The 12,761-nt window shown below is 36.5% G+C and overlaps 1 protein-coding gene across 2 annotated transcripts; it reads left to right on the top strand.

The window, feature by feature from the left end:
* Window positions 1-492: 492 nt before the first annotated feature.
* LOC104095818 (ubiquitin-like-specific protease 1D) lies at window positions 493-11,979 on the top strand. 2 transcript variants are annotated; one of them, XM_009602043.4, is made up of 14 exons: window positions 493-852; window positions 1,808-1,853; window positions 2,218-2,312; window positions 2,412-2,656; window positions 4,183-4,231; window positions 5,284-5,360; window positions 5,459-5,491; window positions 5,593-5,688; window positions 7,429-7,531; window positions 8,965-9,059; window positions 9,478-9,600; window positions 10,070-10,181; window positions 11,148-11,255; window positions 11,347-11,979. In XM_009602043.4, exons 1-14 carry the CDS (start codon window positions 538-540, stop codon window positions 11,443-11,445), a joined length of 1,596 nt encoding a protein of 531 aa, XP_009600338.1. In that variant the 5' UTR covers window positions 493-537; the 3' UTR covers window positions 11,446-11,979. The 2 variants fall into 2 exon arrangements, with proteins under 2 accessions (XP_009600338.1, XP_009600333.1); XM_009602038.4 differs by having other exon boundaries at window positions 8,962-9,059.
* The last annotated feature ends 782 nt before the right edge of the window (window positions 11,980-12,761 follow it).

Here is a 12,761-nt window from a genome sequence, read left to right as displayed (position 1 = left end):
AGCCGAGGGTTTTTCGAAAACAGCCTCTCTACTCCTTCGGGGTATGAGTAAGGTCTGCGTACACACTACCCTCCCCAGACCCCATTAGTGAAATTTTAGTGGGTTGTTGTTGTTGTTGTTTGTTGCACAAAATAGTTTGGAATTTTTTTTTCGTTTTTCTGCACCCTTTTTTTTTTGTATTTTCCGTTTTCTGTTTTTTCGTTTTTTCTGCATCACCCACCCACCCCACCAATTGTTTTTTTATTTGTATTTTCAATTTAAATACTAATTTGTTATTTAAGAAAATATATTTTGATTTTCAAAATACTAAGTATTTATTTATTTTTTACACATAGGTGTATAAATGATAAAATAATTTATTTATGCAAGATGAACATGATTCTAAAATATGGGTCATATTAGGCGGGTTGGGTTATGACAACCGTTTTGCAAAACGTTACAAGTTGAGGTGTCATTTTAGGTATCAAACCTATTAATCAACATAGATACACACACTCGCTTAAAAATTGTAAATGTGTCACCTTAATCACATGCATCATGAAAAAAGGGTTACTTATTGACTGGAATAAGCTGATCAACGACGCCGATGACGAGCCTCCAGCAGAGCTCGTGGTCACCACTAAAGCACCGCCGGCGGCAGCGGCGGAGATACACCAACCGACGATTGCCGTTGACGGAGAAGAACAAAGTGACGAACTTTCGATATTAACGAATGCTGAACTAACCGACAAAATAGTCAGGCTCAAGAAGTTGCTTGGCTCCAGAGGCGCTATGTTACCTGATGGCGGTGAGAAGTTGAAGGCAAATATTAAAAAGCACGAGGATGAATTGGAGCGGAGAAAATCCGATAAGGTGAGACTCTGAGTTCTAACTAGTTTGGGACTTATTACTGTTGGTCGTACATTCACTGGATTTTGTTGATTTTCGAAGAAGAGAGTAAAATTTTGAAGAACCCTACATATAAGAGTGTTGCGGAGTAGTTGAATTATGGACTAATTTCTAAATTAAATTTTGCTTTAGAACTAGTACAAAAATGTAGTGGGAAATGTGTGCATTTGTTTTTCACGTGTACTTTGGCTCATGCATTTGCTGCATTTATTGGATTTTTGGTGAATAGGGTGACCATCTATAAACTTTATTAAAAAGAGTCCTTGCACCATTAACATGTTGTATTATTTGATCATTATCATTTTCTTATGACGGTGGTCCGGGGCCAACTTGTGCACGCACCTTGACTATTTCGTCGGGTACCTACTACCTCCCACTAGCACAAGTAACCGGTAACTCTACGCATCAAGGCTTGGGCAAATGAGAAAATGTTTTTTGCCTCCACTGGGATTTGAATCTGAGACCTCATGGGTCTCCTCCCACTTCATCGACCACTACCGCATTATCAACTTGAGGTAGTGTGATTTGCTTTTCCCAAATAAACCTGATTGTGAGTTATGTTGACCCACAATTCTTATATGAAAAGGTAAAAATTGTTGACCCACATTCGCATAGCAAATGGTGGGCTTTATGTTACTCTGGTATTGGTTGATAAGTGAAAGCTGCTTATAAGTATGTTTTAACTAATATGGCATCAGTGTCATAATTTGAGAGAGGGATTACAATACTCTAATGAAAAATCTATCACGAATAAAAGAGAGAAAAACTTTTTTCAATAACTTGTGTATAATCATAATGGTGCTGTCAATCATACATAGTGATAGATCCATGTTTGGAATATGTTCTCTCGAACAAATGTGTCTTTTTCCTCTTTGATTGGTTATGTAATTGAGCATTATTGCTTACACCATTTTGACAGGAAAATGGATGTGCCTCATGGGGGAGGCACAAGTCTGGTTCTATTGGTAAGTCAATATTTTCTTTATGCATTTTTGGGACTATGTTAAGCCTTTCTCTGTTTTAAAAGAACAATTTAAGCTTTTCTTTTGTTACAAGTTCTTGTCTATACGAATTAAGGGAAGTTCCTTAGTGGGGAGAACAGATATATGCAAAAGAACTTCTAGCATACCAAGTGTACCCATGGTCCAGCTTGGAGAGGTCTACTGCTGACTTAGGCACTTTATGAGTTCATTACACGAGCATGAGTGCGACTCTGGTTTTATGTAAATGTATGCATGCAGCTACATGGGAATTAGATGGGCAAAAGATTTGAGTTGCTTTACAAAATATTTGTTTGAAAGAGAAGTAAAGGCAGGTGGAATTTTGTAGGTGCACTTGATGGCCTTGGGCAACGGTCAACACAATCAGCATCCCCTTCGCAATCTGCGTTTGCTGCGTGCTTTTCAAACAAGCTGGAGGAAAAAGTATAGCCCTACTTTAATAATAAATCTTATCTGAAAATAGTAAATGTTATTCTGCACTTACCGCAACATATATGTATTTTTTTTCTTACTGATTAACAGGCAGACACTAAGCCAGAAAATGCTTTCCAAAATGAATTACATGCTCTAAATCCATGTGGCCGCAAAAGGACATTAAACAGGCAGTTTCCTACAAGACAAAGACATAAGATAGCATTGTCTTCACGAGAAGAACCTTTTAAATTCCGTGTAAACATAGATGAACAAGATTTTTATGCTGACCGAAAGAGAAGAAACATTTCTACTCGTTATTCTGAAGAAAGTTTCTCTAGCTGTTTCCCAGAAAAGTATGTGATTTTTCTGTCTCCCTCCTTATTTTACCTAACGCTCCCAGAAGATTTTATTTTATAGCACTTTATTGTTGCCGTTGTTTTTCTGATATTACTGGAATACTTTGCTGTTGCTCTTATTTTCTTGATTAATGGAGTTAAACAAAATCTGGGGGTGCAACAACAACAACAACCCAGTATAATCCCACAAATGGAGTTTGGGGAGGGTAGTGCGTATGCAAATCTTACCCCTACCCTGGTGGGGATATCTTGTGTGCATTTTACTAAAAAAAGAATATTTTGTAAGATGAAATTTTTTAGATACACTGAAAGCTGAGACCTCTTTTATGATGAAGTACATTAGTTTCTTTAGAATTGATGGTCAAGCAATAAGAAGAGTAAGAAATATCATGCATTCCCATTAACCCTGTTCTCGCTGATCTTTCCGTGTGTATATTTCTTTCAGCTACTATCTTTTTGGACTATGCACCTTCTAGTTCCAAGTTTGATTTTATGAACATGTTCATACTTCAAAGATATTACTCAACAACAACAACAACAATGACCGAACTAGAATTAAATTGTCAAAGGGACAAATCTGAGGGGTTGTTTTGTTCTGTCAATGCTTTCATGGCCAAGACAAAGGTGGATTATATATTACCTACCTGCTTAGAGGGAGCGTTGTCACTTGTCAGCTAGTAAGGTGATTGTGAATGGGATAATACTTGGGGGAATTGGAATTATGATTGGTAAATTTTCGCAGCACATTTCTTTATGGATTAGGTGCGGAAATTTACGTGGGATTAACTTTACCTTTTTTAATCACATTTCTGTATCTACGACTAACCATATAAAGGATAAAGTAATAAAAATATATGGAGGGCTTGATTGGGGAAGATGTGCTGCTATGAGGATGGGTGTGTAAGGGGAAGAGTGTAAAATAGTATCTTTGTGCCTTGCTAGGAGTGACGGTATTAGATTAAAAATCCCCTGTTCCGCGGCACCCCAACAGATACACAAATGTAAATGTTAATCCCCTCATTGTAAGCCTAATGAATTGTTAGGTTGAGCTACCAATGCTGGACGTGAATCTGGATTATAATTTCTCCCTAACGAATTGAACCAAACTACAGTTCCGAAGGAGGATTTATAATCCCCACAATATTCTATTCCTTATGTGGCAACCACCCGCGGTGAGAGAAGTGCAGTTCCAGTGATGACATTTTGAAGATCCAGTCGTTTCCACATTCTAGTTCCAACACTACGCGGAAAATCAGTCTATTTCATGCTCTAAAACAGCACATCTGTACTCACAATGTATCTTTGTGTGTTCATTTGGGTAAAAAGCCGGAAGATTGCATCATTATATGTTCAACCGAAACCCATCTTTGTGCAAACGAGCCATGAATTTGAATTTGCTGACCATTCATTTGCTTCTCCCGCATCCCCTTAGTCTAACTTTCAACTTGTTGTTGGAGCTTTGTTATGAAATAAAGGAACAAAAGGAAAATGTGTTTGATTATGATTTGCTGCTACTTTCTCAGGTGGAAAGCTTCTCAAGCCCAATCTTCATGTACTTTGAGGCATGTGAATGTAAGATTTCCCTGTATCTTTCTTTCCTTTTGGTTTCCTCGTGTACATTCTTCATTGAGTAGAAAAATTGCGGGCGTTTTTGTTCCTATGTATGGATTAAGGGATGATAATGGCTACTTTATCCTTGATAGAGGAAACAATCATTAGTCATTTCCACTGCCTCTTTTCTTTTCTCCCTTTGGCGGTGGCGATGGTTAGTAGCATCGTGTATGCATGGATTCATTAGCTTATTCGAACTTCTACTTTATTTGAAGTGGTAAGTATTATTGATGTAAAAAAAACAGCACAAAGAAAGTGCTGATTACATCTGAAAGTACAGGCAAAAAACAGAAAAAAACTAGCAAAAAGAGCTAGTAACAAAGGGGAGGAGTGCCCAGTCTATGCTTTACAAAAGATTCTATGAACTGTAGCAAGGGCTCAGCCTCATTTACGCATTCCAATTTACACCAAAAGCCAAAAGTAGACAATCATAGGTCTTTAGTATGGGGTTGTTGTAGCCTTCAAAGCCTCTTCTGTTTCTCTCTTTCCATATACGCCACCAAATACAAGCAGGTATGGCATTTCCAATTTTTTTCTTTCCTTTAGGCAGTCCCTTCAGCATTGAATGAGATCTGCAGCTGACCTTGGCATGGTCCATTTTTTACCCAAAATATTCAGAAACATCTGCCAAAAGTTCTGCAGTGTAAAGACAATGCAAAAAGATGATTGCTGGATTCAGTCTCTTTTCCACACAAGTAACAGATTGTTGACAAGTTGGAAGCCCCTTCTTTATAAATTGTCTTGAGTTAAGCACACTTCTCTGATTACCAGCCATACAAAACACATTACCTTTGTTGGAGCCTTAGAATTCCACACTATGATAAATCTGGTACACCTTCTTGTCAATAAACAGTAACAAGACTTTACAGTGAATTGTTGTAGCCTCTCCCCCTTATTCAAGATAAAAATTTCTATCTTCAGTATGGTTCATGTTCGAGGTTAGAAGTGTGTCAGTCTTGTATTTACTCCTAATATGGTCCCGGGTCTCATTATGACGTTCTTTATTTTCTTAGGATGAGGCTGTTGTTCTAGTGGATGAGGAGGAACCTGATGTTGTTGAGATAAGGCAGCAAGTTCATGTGGTTGAAAGGTATTGAACTGATATATTTGTCTTTTCATGTGACACGTAAGCAAGCACCTAGTTTTAGTTCTGGTAGCAATTATTGATTACTCTTATACCTCATTCAGCACAATGGCAACCAAGATATACTATCCGTCGAGGTATGTCCTGAATGAGCATTTTTTATCAGCATCACTTATTACCTTGGGCACTATCTCTCATTTTTTATTATGATATCTGTACCATCTTTTACATTGATTAGGGATGATCCTGAATCAGTCGAAATCTGTTATTCAGACATGGAATCTCTTGCTCCTGAAGCATATCTGTCATCTACTATAATGAACTTTTACATCCGGTAAGTGAAAGAGATTCTGATCGACTAGTTACTGAATTGATTAGAAAACATAGAAGTTATATGTCTGGCATAGATAGATAATATGCACATCTAGCTGTCAGTCACAAAGTACAGATCCATTTTTGAATAGAAAGGTGTTCTTCAAACTGCTTTTTCAGCAATACCTACCATAATATATAAAATACGAACTGTAGCTGATTGAATAATTTGTTGTGACAGATTCTTATGTTTAGATATTACTATGTTAATGTTCTGTGGATATCTCAGATATTTTTGTACTCTATATCCTTCCCAGACAAGCAGATCGCATGTTATTCTACTCAGCTGCCTGTGAAAACAAACTAAGGGGTCGTTTGGTTGGCCACATAAGAAAAATAGTACAGGCATAAAATTCTGCTTACTAATACAACATTTGGCCTACAAGATAAAACTCTGCATTATGAATTTAATCTTTGCATAACTAATACAATGTTCAGTTTCCGGTATGAAACTCTCTTTAAACAATGCAACTTTGGTTTGTGGTATTGAACTCTGTATTGCTAATATTGGCATAATATGCAGCAATTAACTACTATTTATACAGGAAAAAAAATGTGAAACACAGATAAACGTATTAGCAACATGAATAAAGGTATCACGCCAACTTATAAAAAAAAGAAGGTATCACGCCAACTTATAAAAAAAAAAGGTATCACGCCCAGACTTCGATCTAAGTGGTAAGACCTATTTCTGGCCGCAAACAAAAGCCCGGTATTTAAGTGGAGAAAGGTAGAGTGGTGGTTCCAATATCCACCGAGTTTTGAACCATGTGCCAGTTGGCCTTGGGGAATTTCTTGGTTATAAAAAACACGAATATGAGTATCTCAAGAAAAAATGCCCTTAAAGAAGGCAATCCATGCTTAATCGTTCCTGTATTATTGTTCACCCCATAGCAGTCCTTACATATTTTTCACCGCATAACCATCCATCCATTATTTTTCACTGCATAACTATTCATGTATTATAATTCTTGCATAATTAATCCATGAATGAAACAAAACTTCTGACTAACCTACTAAACAGTGTTGGATGACAACTTAATTTTTAGCAGCTTCTTTTAGATTGTTTCCTCCGTCCGTCTTTATGGAATTAAAGTAATGATACCTTTTGAATGCATGAACTTGATCAAATCTTAAGTTATCATTGTTTATGTTTTTGTCTTTCACAGCATTTTAATATCACAAAAACCACTAAATACAAAAAATATCTTTTCTTGAAACTTTTTAGTCCTCAGTGGCACTGATGCTGATGCAGGTATGCGATACTCTTTTAACCTTGATCAATGTTGACTCTGTGGAAAAGAATGATAATATTTTCTATCAAGTGATTAAACATAATTACTTATGTATGTATAGAAGTTCTTTACTAATCCTTCCTACGCGATGTATTGGTGGCTTCCCATTGACTACTTATGCTTCTTCAATTTGTTAGCATCATGAAATAATCACTCGAGAGATAATATTTGGATTAATTGGCGTTTAGATGATCATGGTAGCTTGATATCTTGGGAGTTTGAGAACTGGACCTTTTTGCCTATGAGACATACTCCTTGAGTTTGTGTGACACGACAACCTTGTTTTAGTAATCTAAGTTAGATATTGTTGTTCTATTGATTCCAAAGTCATCTGGTAGAGGATAGAGGATGCTAGACAATGACTTATTAAATCTGTTATTCCCTAATTGCCTTCTCTTGTTGGATAGGTACCTCCAGCAGACAAAGTCTCTTGCAGATGGTGAAAGGTGCGCATATCACTTTTTCAATACATATTTTTACAACAAGCTCAAAGAGTCTGTTTTCAGTAAGGTAATATTTCTTCTCTGCTAAATCCTTACTGTAAACTTAACTAACTGGTTTGTGTAATATAATGAATCCTGGTAGAACGGATCATAAGGAGAAGAAAACTTAAGCACTTAATCTCCATAACAGCTTTTTTACTTATTGGACAAATATGGAGTTGGATTTTACATTTTTTAACAGTAAATTGATACACACGTGCATGAAAATGATTTAAGTTAAGAAGCACCTGTAATTGCTTGTAGACTCCATTTGATTCTCAGGTAGATGTTGTTTCTCTCTTGTCTTACTTGTGTGCTTTTATTGTCTGTTTGGATACCCTTATGAGAAACAAATATAGAGTTGCTATGGGATGGGTGGTGCAGGATAACTCTGTGCTTTGTACTTGTATTATGATCATGCAAATAAAATATACCAAATACTCCCCCATTTTATGTGACGGTGTTCGATTGGGCATGGAATTTAAGAAAGAAAGACTTTTGAAGACAGGCCATAAACTTTTGTGCGGCTATAAAATCATGTCATTAAGGGTAAAATGAAAATTTTAAAGTTAAAATGTTTCCAAAATGTAGAAGGCGTCATTCTTTTGGGGACAGACTAAACAAGAAAGTGTCACATAAAATGGGATAGAGGGAGTACTGTTTATTTATAGAAACCAAAATGAATTCTGAGGATTGCTTCTCTCTCTCTCTCTCTCTCTCTCTCTCTCTCTCTCTCTCTCTTCTTTTCCTTGCTCTTGCACTTATTCAACTATATCAACGACTTAATCAACTAAATCTTAATTCTAAATTAGTACCAGATGCCTATATGAATTCTCCGTATCATTTTGCTCTATTCAGGTTCATTTCATTCAAAAATCTTAAAGTTTCTCCTTAAGGCAAAATAGGGGTACTCCAAAACCAGTGGTTCTCTAAATCTTGCGCTTAGCCTAGTCACACATATAGTTCTCTAATCAAAATTAAAAGACTACTGACTAATACACCCTAATGTTAGTGTAACAAATAACTACTAAGCCTGTATCCTGCCTAATTGCCATTGCTTGGATGGATCCTTTGCTTTCATTGTGTTGTGTGCTTAGCTAAGTCTGCAGTGATTACCAGAGATTGTAAGCTTCTCAAGAGAAGTTTATAATGTGTGATTTTAGGTTTACCTCATCACTTTTTATCACTTTCAATCATCGGCACACCTGCTGTCTGGAGGTCTATATTAGATATGGCATTATCATTTCAAGCGACCTCTTATTTCATCCTTCGTGTGTACTATGTTCACTCCTTGTTAGGTGTGTTCGTTTCTAATTTTGTCTAATCTTGTATGACATCACACCCATCTTAACTTCCATTTTACATCCATCCTTTTTTTATCGGTAAATAAGAAATTCTTTTAGCATCCATCTTATATATGTAAATCTGAATAATTTTTGGTTTCCTAATTTTTAACAGCAGAATGACAAGGAAGCTTCGTTTGTCAAATTAAGGAGGTGGTGGAAGGGGGTGAATATATTTGAGAAAGCCTATATATTTCTTCCCATACATGAAAAGTAAGTTTTCGAGGTTGCATTTGCCATTTCATTGGTTCATGAGGATTCAGTACTTGGGTCAATTATGCTGTCCGCCGAGCTTTTATACTTGGCCTAGTTTAGCAGTTTTAATCAATTTATGAAACTACATTATTTAGGTCAAATTTGATGCTTGTTCAATGTGGATCATATATTGGGACTTGTTTACTTTTTCCGCATTTTGCTAAGTAATTGAAAAGATTTGAGTTTTTAATAGCCTCACTGGCTTTGCTCAGATTCTTTTTATTTTCTTTTATTTCTCCCTCTCTCTCTCTCTCTCTCTCTCTCTCTCTCTCTCTCTCTCTCTCTCTCTATAATCTAAGATAGCTATTTGTTCTTTCCCACTAAGTTTCCTGGAGCTTGCTGCTCATATCCTCTTGTTTCTTTTTCTTTTCTGTAGGCTTCACTGGAGCTTGGTGATAATTTGCATACCAGATAAGGAAGACCAATTGGGGCCAATTTTACTTCACTTGGATTCATTGGGGCTCCACTGCAGCAGGTCTCTATTTGATACCATGAAAAAGTAAGCTTAGCTCTGTCATCGGCTGTTAAATAATAGGCATGCATGCATGCTACACGATTTACTTCTTGTGAAGTTCTAGTCTTTGCTTAATTATTATTAGCTTGTTCGGGACTGCAACTATTATTAGGGGTGTATATGAGCAAATTTTGGCAGATTTAAAGAAAAATCAAGTTAAAACCATATCTAGTGGTCTTTTAGAATTCAAGACCAAAATTACCCATCTGTAATGAAAACCATTTTTTTTGGTTTAAATAACTTCTGGGCAGTTGGTGCGCACCCTCGGTTCTTTACTTTTTATATGCTACTTGTATATGGGGAGTTTCTCCCACATTAGTAAATTATTACTTCATAGAAAAGATTCTCAAGTCCTGGTGTAACATGATCATGAATGTTAGTCTAATATGACCGATGGAAACATCATTTACTCTCAGGAGGTTCATTTTCATTCAAAGTTTTAATTTTGGACCAGATTTTTGGTGGAAGAATGGAAATTCTTGAGACAAGGAGAAGTGGAAGATGTTCCTATTGCCGACAAAATATGGGATGATTTTCCACGGAGAATAGATGATATTATTATTCAGGTATCCTTCTTTTAGAGTTTTCTTGTCTCTTATTTCTAATCAATCTTGTGAACTTTTTTCATGCATATATTATATATATATATAAGGTAGCAGAATTGGTTTCGGCATCAGATGGAATGCGAAATTTTATTTTCTGATTCATTGTGGCAAGGCCGGAAGGGGAGCCTTGGCGTAACTGGTAAAGTTGTTGCCATGTGACCAGGAGGTCGCGGGTTCGAGCCGTGGAAACAGCCTCTTGCAGAAATGCAGGGCAAGACTGCATACAATAGACCCTTGTGATCCGACCCTTCCCCGGACCCCGCGCATAGCGGGAGCTTAGTGCACCGAGCTGCCCTTTTATTGTGGCAAGGCCGTTCAGCTGCACAGCTGGACATCTCTCTAAGAATTCATTTGTCTTATAAAACAAGATTCATTTGTCCTATATTTTCGAGAGCTTTAGCAGTGAATATATGCGGGCTTAAAAACTTTTCATACCTTACAACATTGCAATCAAGAACCACCATGTTACCGTTCAGTTGGTAGGTTAAACTTTTTCAGCAACATTCGATGTATACAACCATTTTAAACTGATATTGTTACAAAGAGAGCGGTTTTCACACTACACTGAAAATGCAAGTGGTTGTGTTCCATTGCAATGACCTCCAGTTTTATGTGTCTAGTTGTCTCAAGACTTGTGAAATTCTCTGCTAGATTGGCTCAGTCCAGCTTTTATTTTATTTTCCCTCTCTTTTTTGCTTTTATTCCCCTTATTCATTTTCTTTGCCTTTCTTTTTGGTTGTCTGAAAAGAGATCCTCCGAACACATACTAGGCCGAATTGGGGGCGGGGGGGTTGGAGTCGAAAATATTGGCTCAGTTTGTCAACTTGTACTTGAGTATTTTCTGCAATCGAAATAAGTAAACTTGTAAATACTTCATGATCACGTCTCTTCATGGTAATCTGCTTGTTCTGTCAACTTCTCTGACAGGTCCCACAACAAAGAAATGAGTATGACTGTGGACTCTTTGTGCTTTTCTTTATCGAACGCTTCATAGTTAAAGTTCATGAAAGGCTTAAAGAGAAGGATCTGGCAATGGTATTATTTCTTTTTCAATTATAGAATTTTCCATCTTTCTCTCCGATAATGCATCGGTTTCTTTGTTTGTAATGTTTTGTCCCATTTTCAGTTTGGAAGGAAGTTGTTCGAACCTGAAGAAGCGTCTAGTCTGAGGTGGAAAATCCGTAACATACTTAAGGAAAAATTTAAGAATTCTAGTGACAAATAATGTTTCTTGGTCACCTACCATCTGTAGATAACTGCTGCTCTTGACAAGCATTTCTTAACCGGATCAGGCATCAATGGAGCAACTGCTTATTACCACCACTCCTGAAGTGCCCGACTCTGTATAGCTTAACTGTTAGATATTGCTGTTGCTCACATGCCCCGATTCATTAGAGATTCTGGAACTTCTCTCTGCATTCTCTGTTTAGCAAAGTTTCTCACCAAACGCTGTGAAGCATAAGAGATAAATTGTAGAGATCCCTTTGGTAGAAGCTACATTTTACAGGAATCAGAAGATGTAGGAGAATTTCATATTATCTGACTATTTTCTTTCGAAAAAAGAAGCTGCAACAAGTACATTTGCCAAGATAATAGGACTTGGGATATTTCTGCTGATCAACATTCTTTTTTGCCTGCCCTTCTGTTTGGGTATAGTTGTTGAGGAAGTTGTGGGGTGGGGGGCGAATTTGTTCTCTTCCTGGAGCTTATACCGTTCATGTAAATGATTTCCTTCTAATGAGATGAAAGATCAAAGTTATATATGTGTTTCTTAATGCAGCATGATCTCATTACTTCTGCGAAATAATTACCCATTAATAAATAAATCAAAACCACCCACTGTATACATTCTACTATATGCTATAGTGAATGCGACTAAATCCCTATAACCTGCAACTATGAGACTAGCTAAAGCCTCTTGAGTATAAATTTTATTCAGTCCAAGAAATTGATGAGCACAGCCATTTTAAATTGATGGTAAATGTTTTGTACGTTGTGATGGTCTCTGGCCTCTTTTTCGTTCCAACATTGTCGATACTTCATAATATCATTTGATTTGTAATAAGTATCTCCTATAATAATGGGTTTACTTTTTATGTGCGTTGCCTTACCAAAATATTGAAAAGGACAATAATATCATAAATAACAAGGTAAAGCAAACTGAAAATCACTAGTATAATTACTTGAATTACAAGAAACACTTGGTTAGTTTAAGAGATTAAACATTTAGGAAACAAGTAATTACACCTACTTGAAGAAACTAGGTTTGCATTAAATAGAGTTGAAAGTTTCCATATTTGATCCATATTTAATGTTCCCTATATATTTCACAATATAATGCATTCAGTAAATTTTGCTACTCACCTTTCATACGCAGACGCAGAGTTTAGGGTTTTCTTCTTAAGGTTTTAGTAAACATGATGCTTTGTTCTCAGCCAAAACTTGCCGTCTGCTGCTGCCGTTGAATATTTAACTGTATAATGATGGTATAAGTCAAGTACCAATAAACATTTCAAATATAAATATATTACAAGTATGTAT

This window comes from Nicotiana tomentosiformis, chromosome 10 (genome assembly GCF_000390325.3).
Source record: "Nicotiana tomentosiformis chromosome 10, ASM39032v3, whole genome shotgun sequence".
NCBI classification, from domain to species: Eukaryota; Viridiplantae; Streptophyta; class Magnoliopsida; order Solanales; family Solanaceae; genus Nicotiana; species Nicotiana tomentosiformis.
Note: the sequence above shows the minus strand (reverse complement) of the source record. Positions and strands in the feature narration are given on the sequence as shown.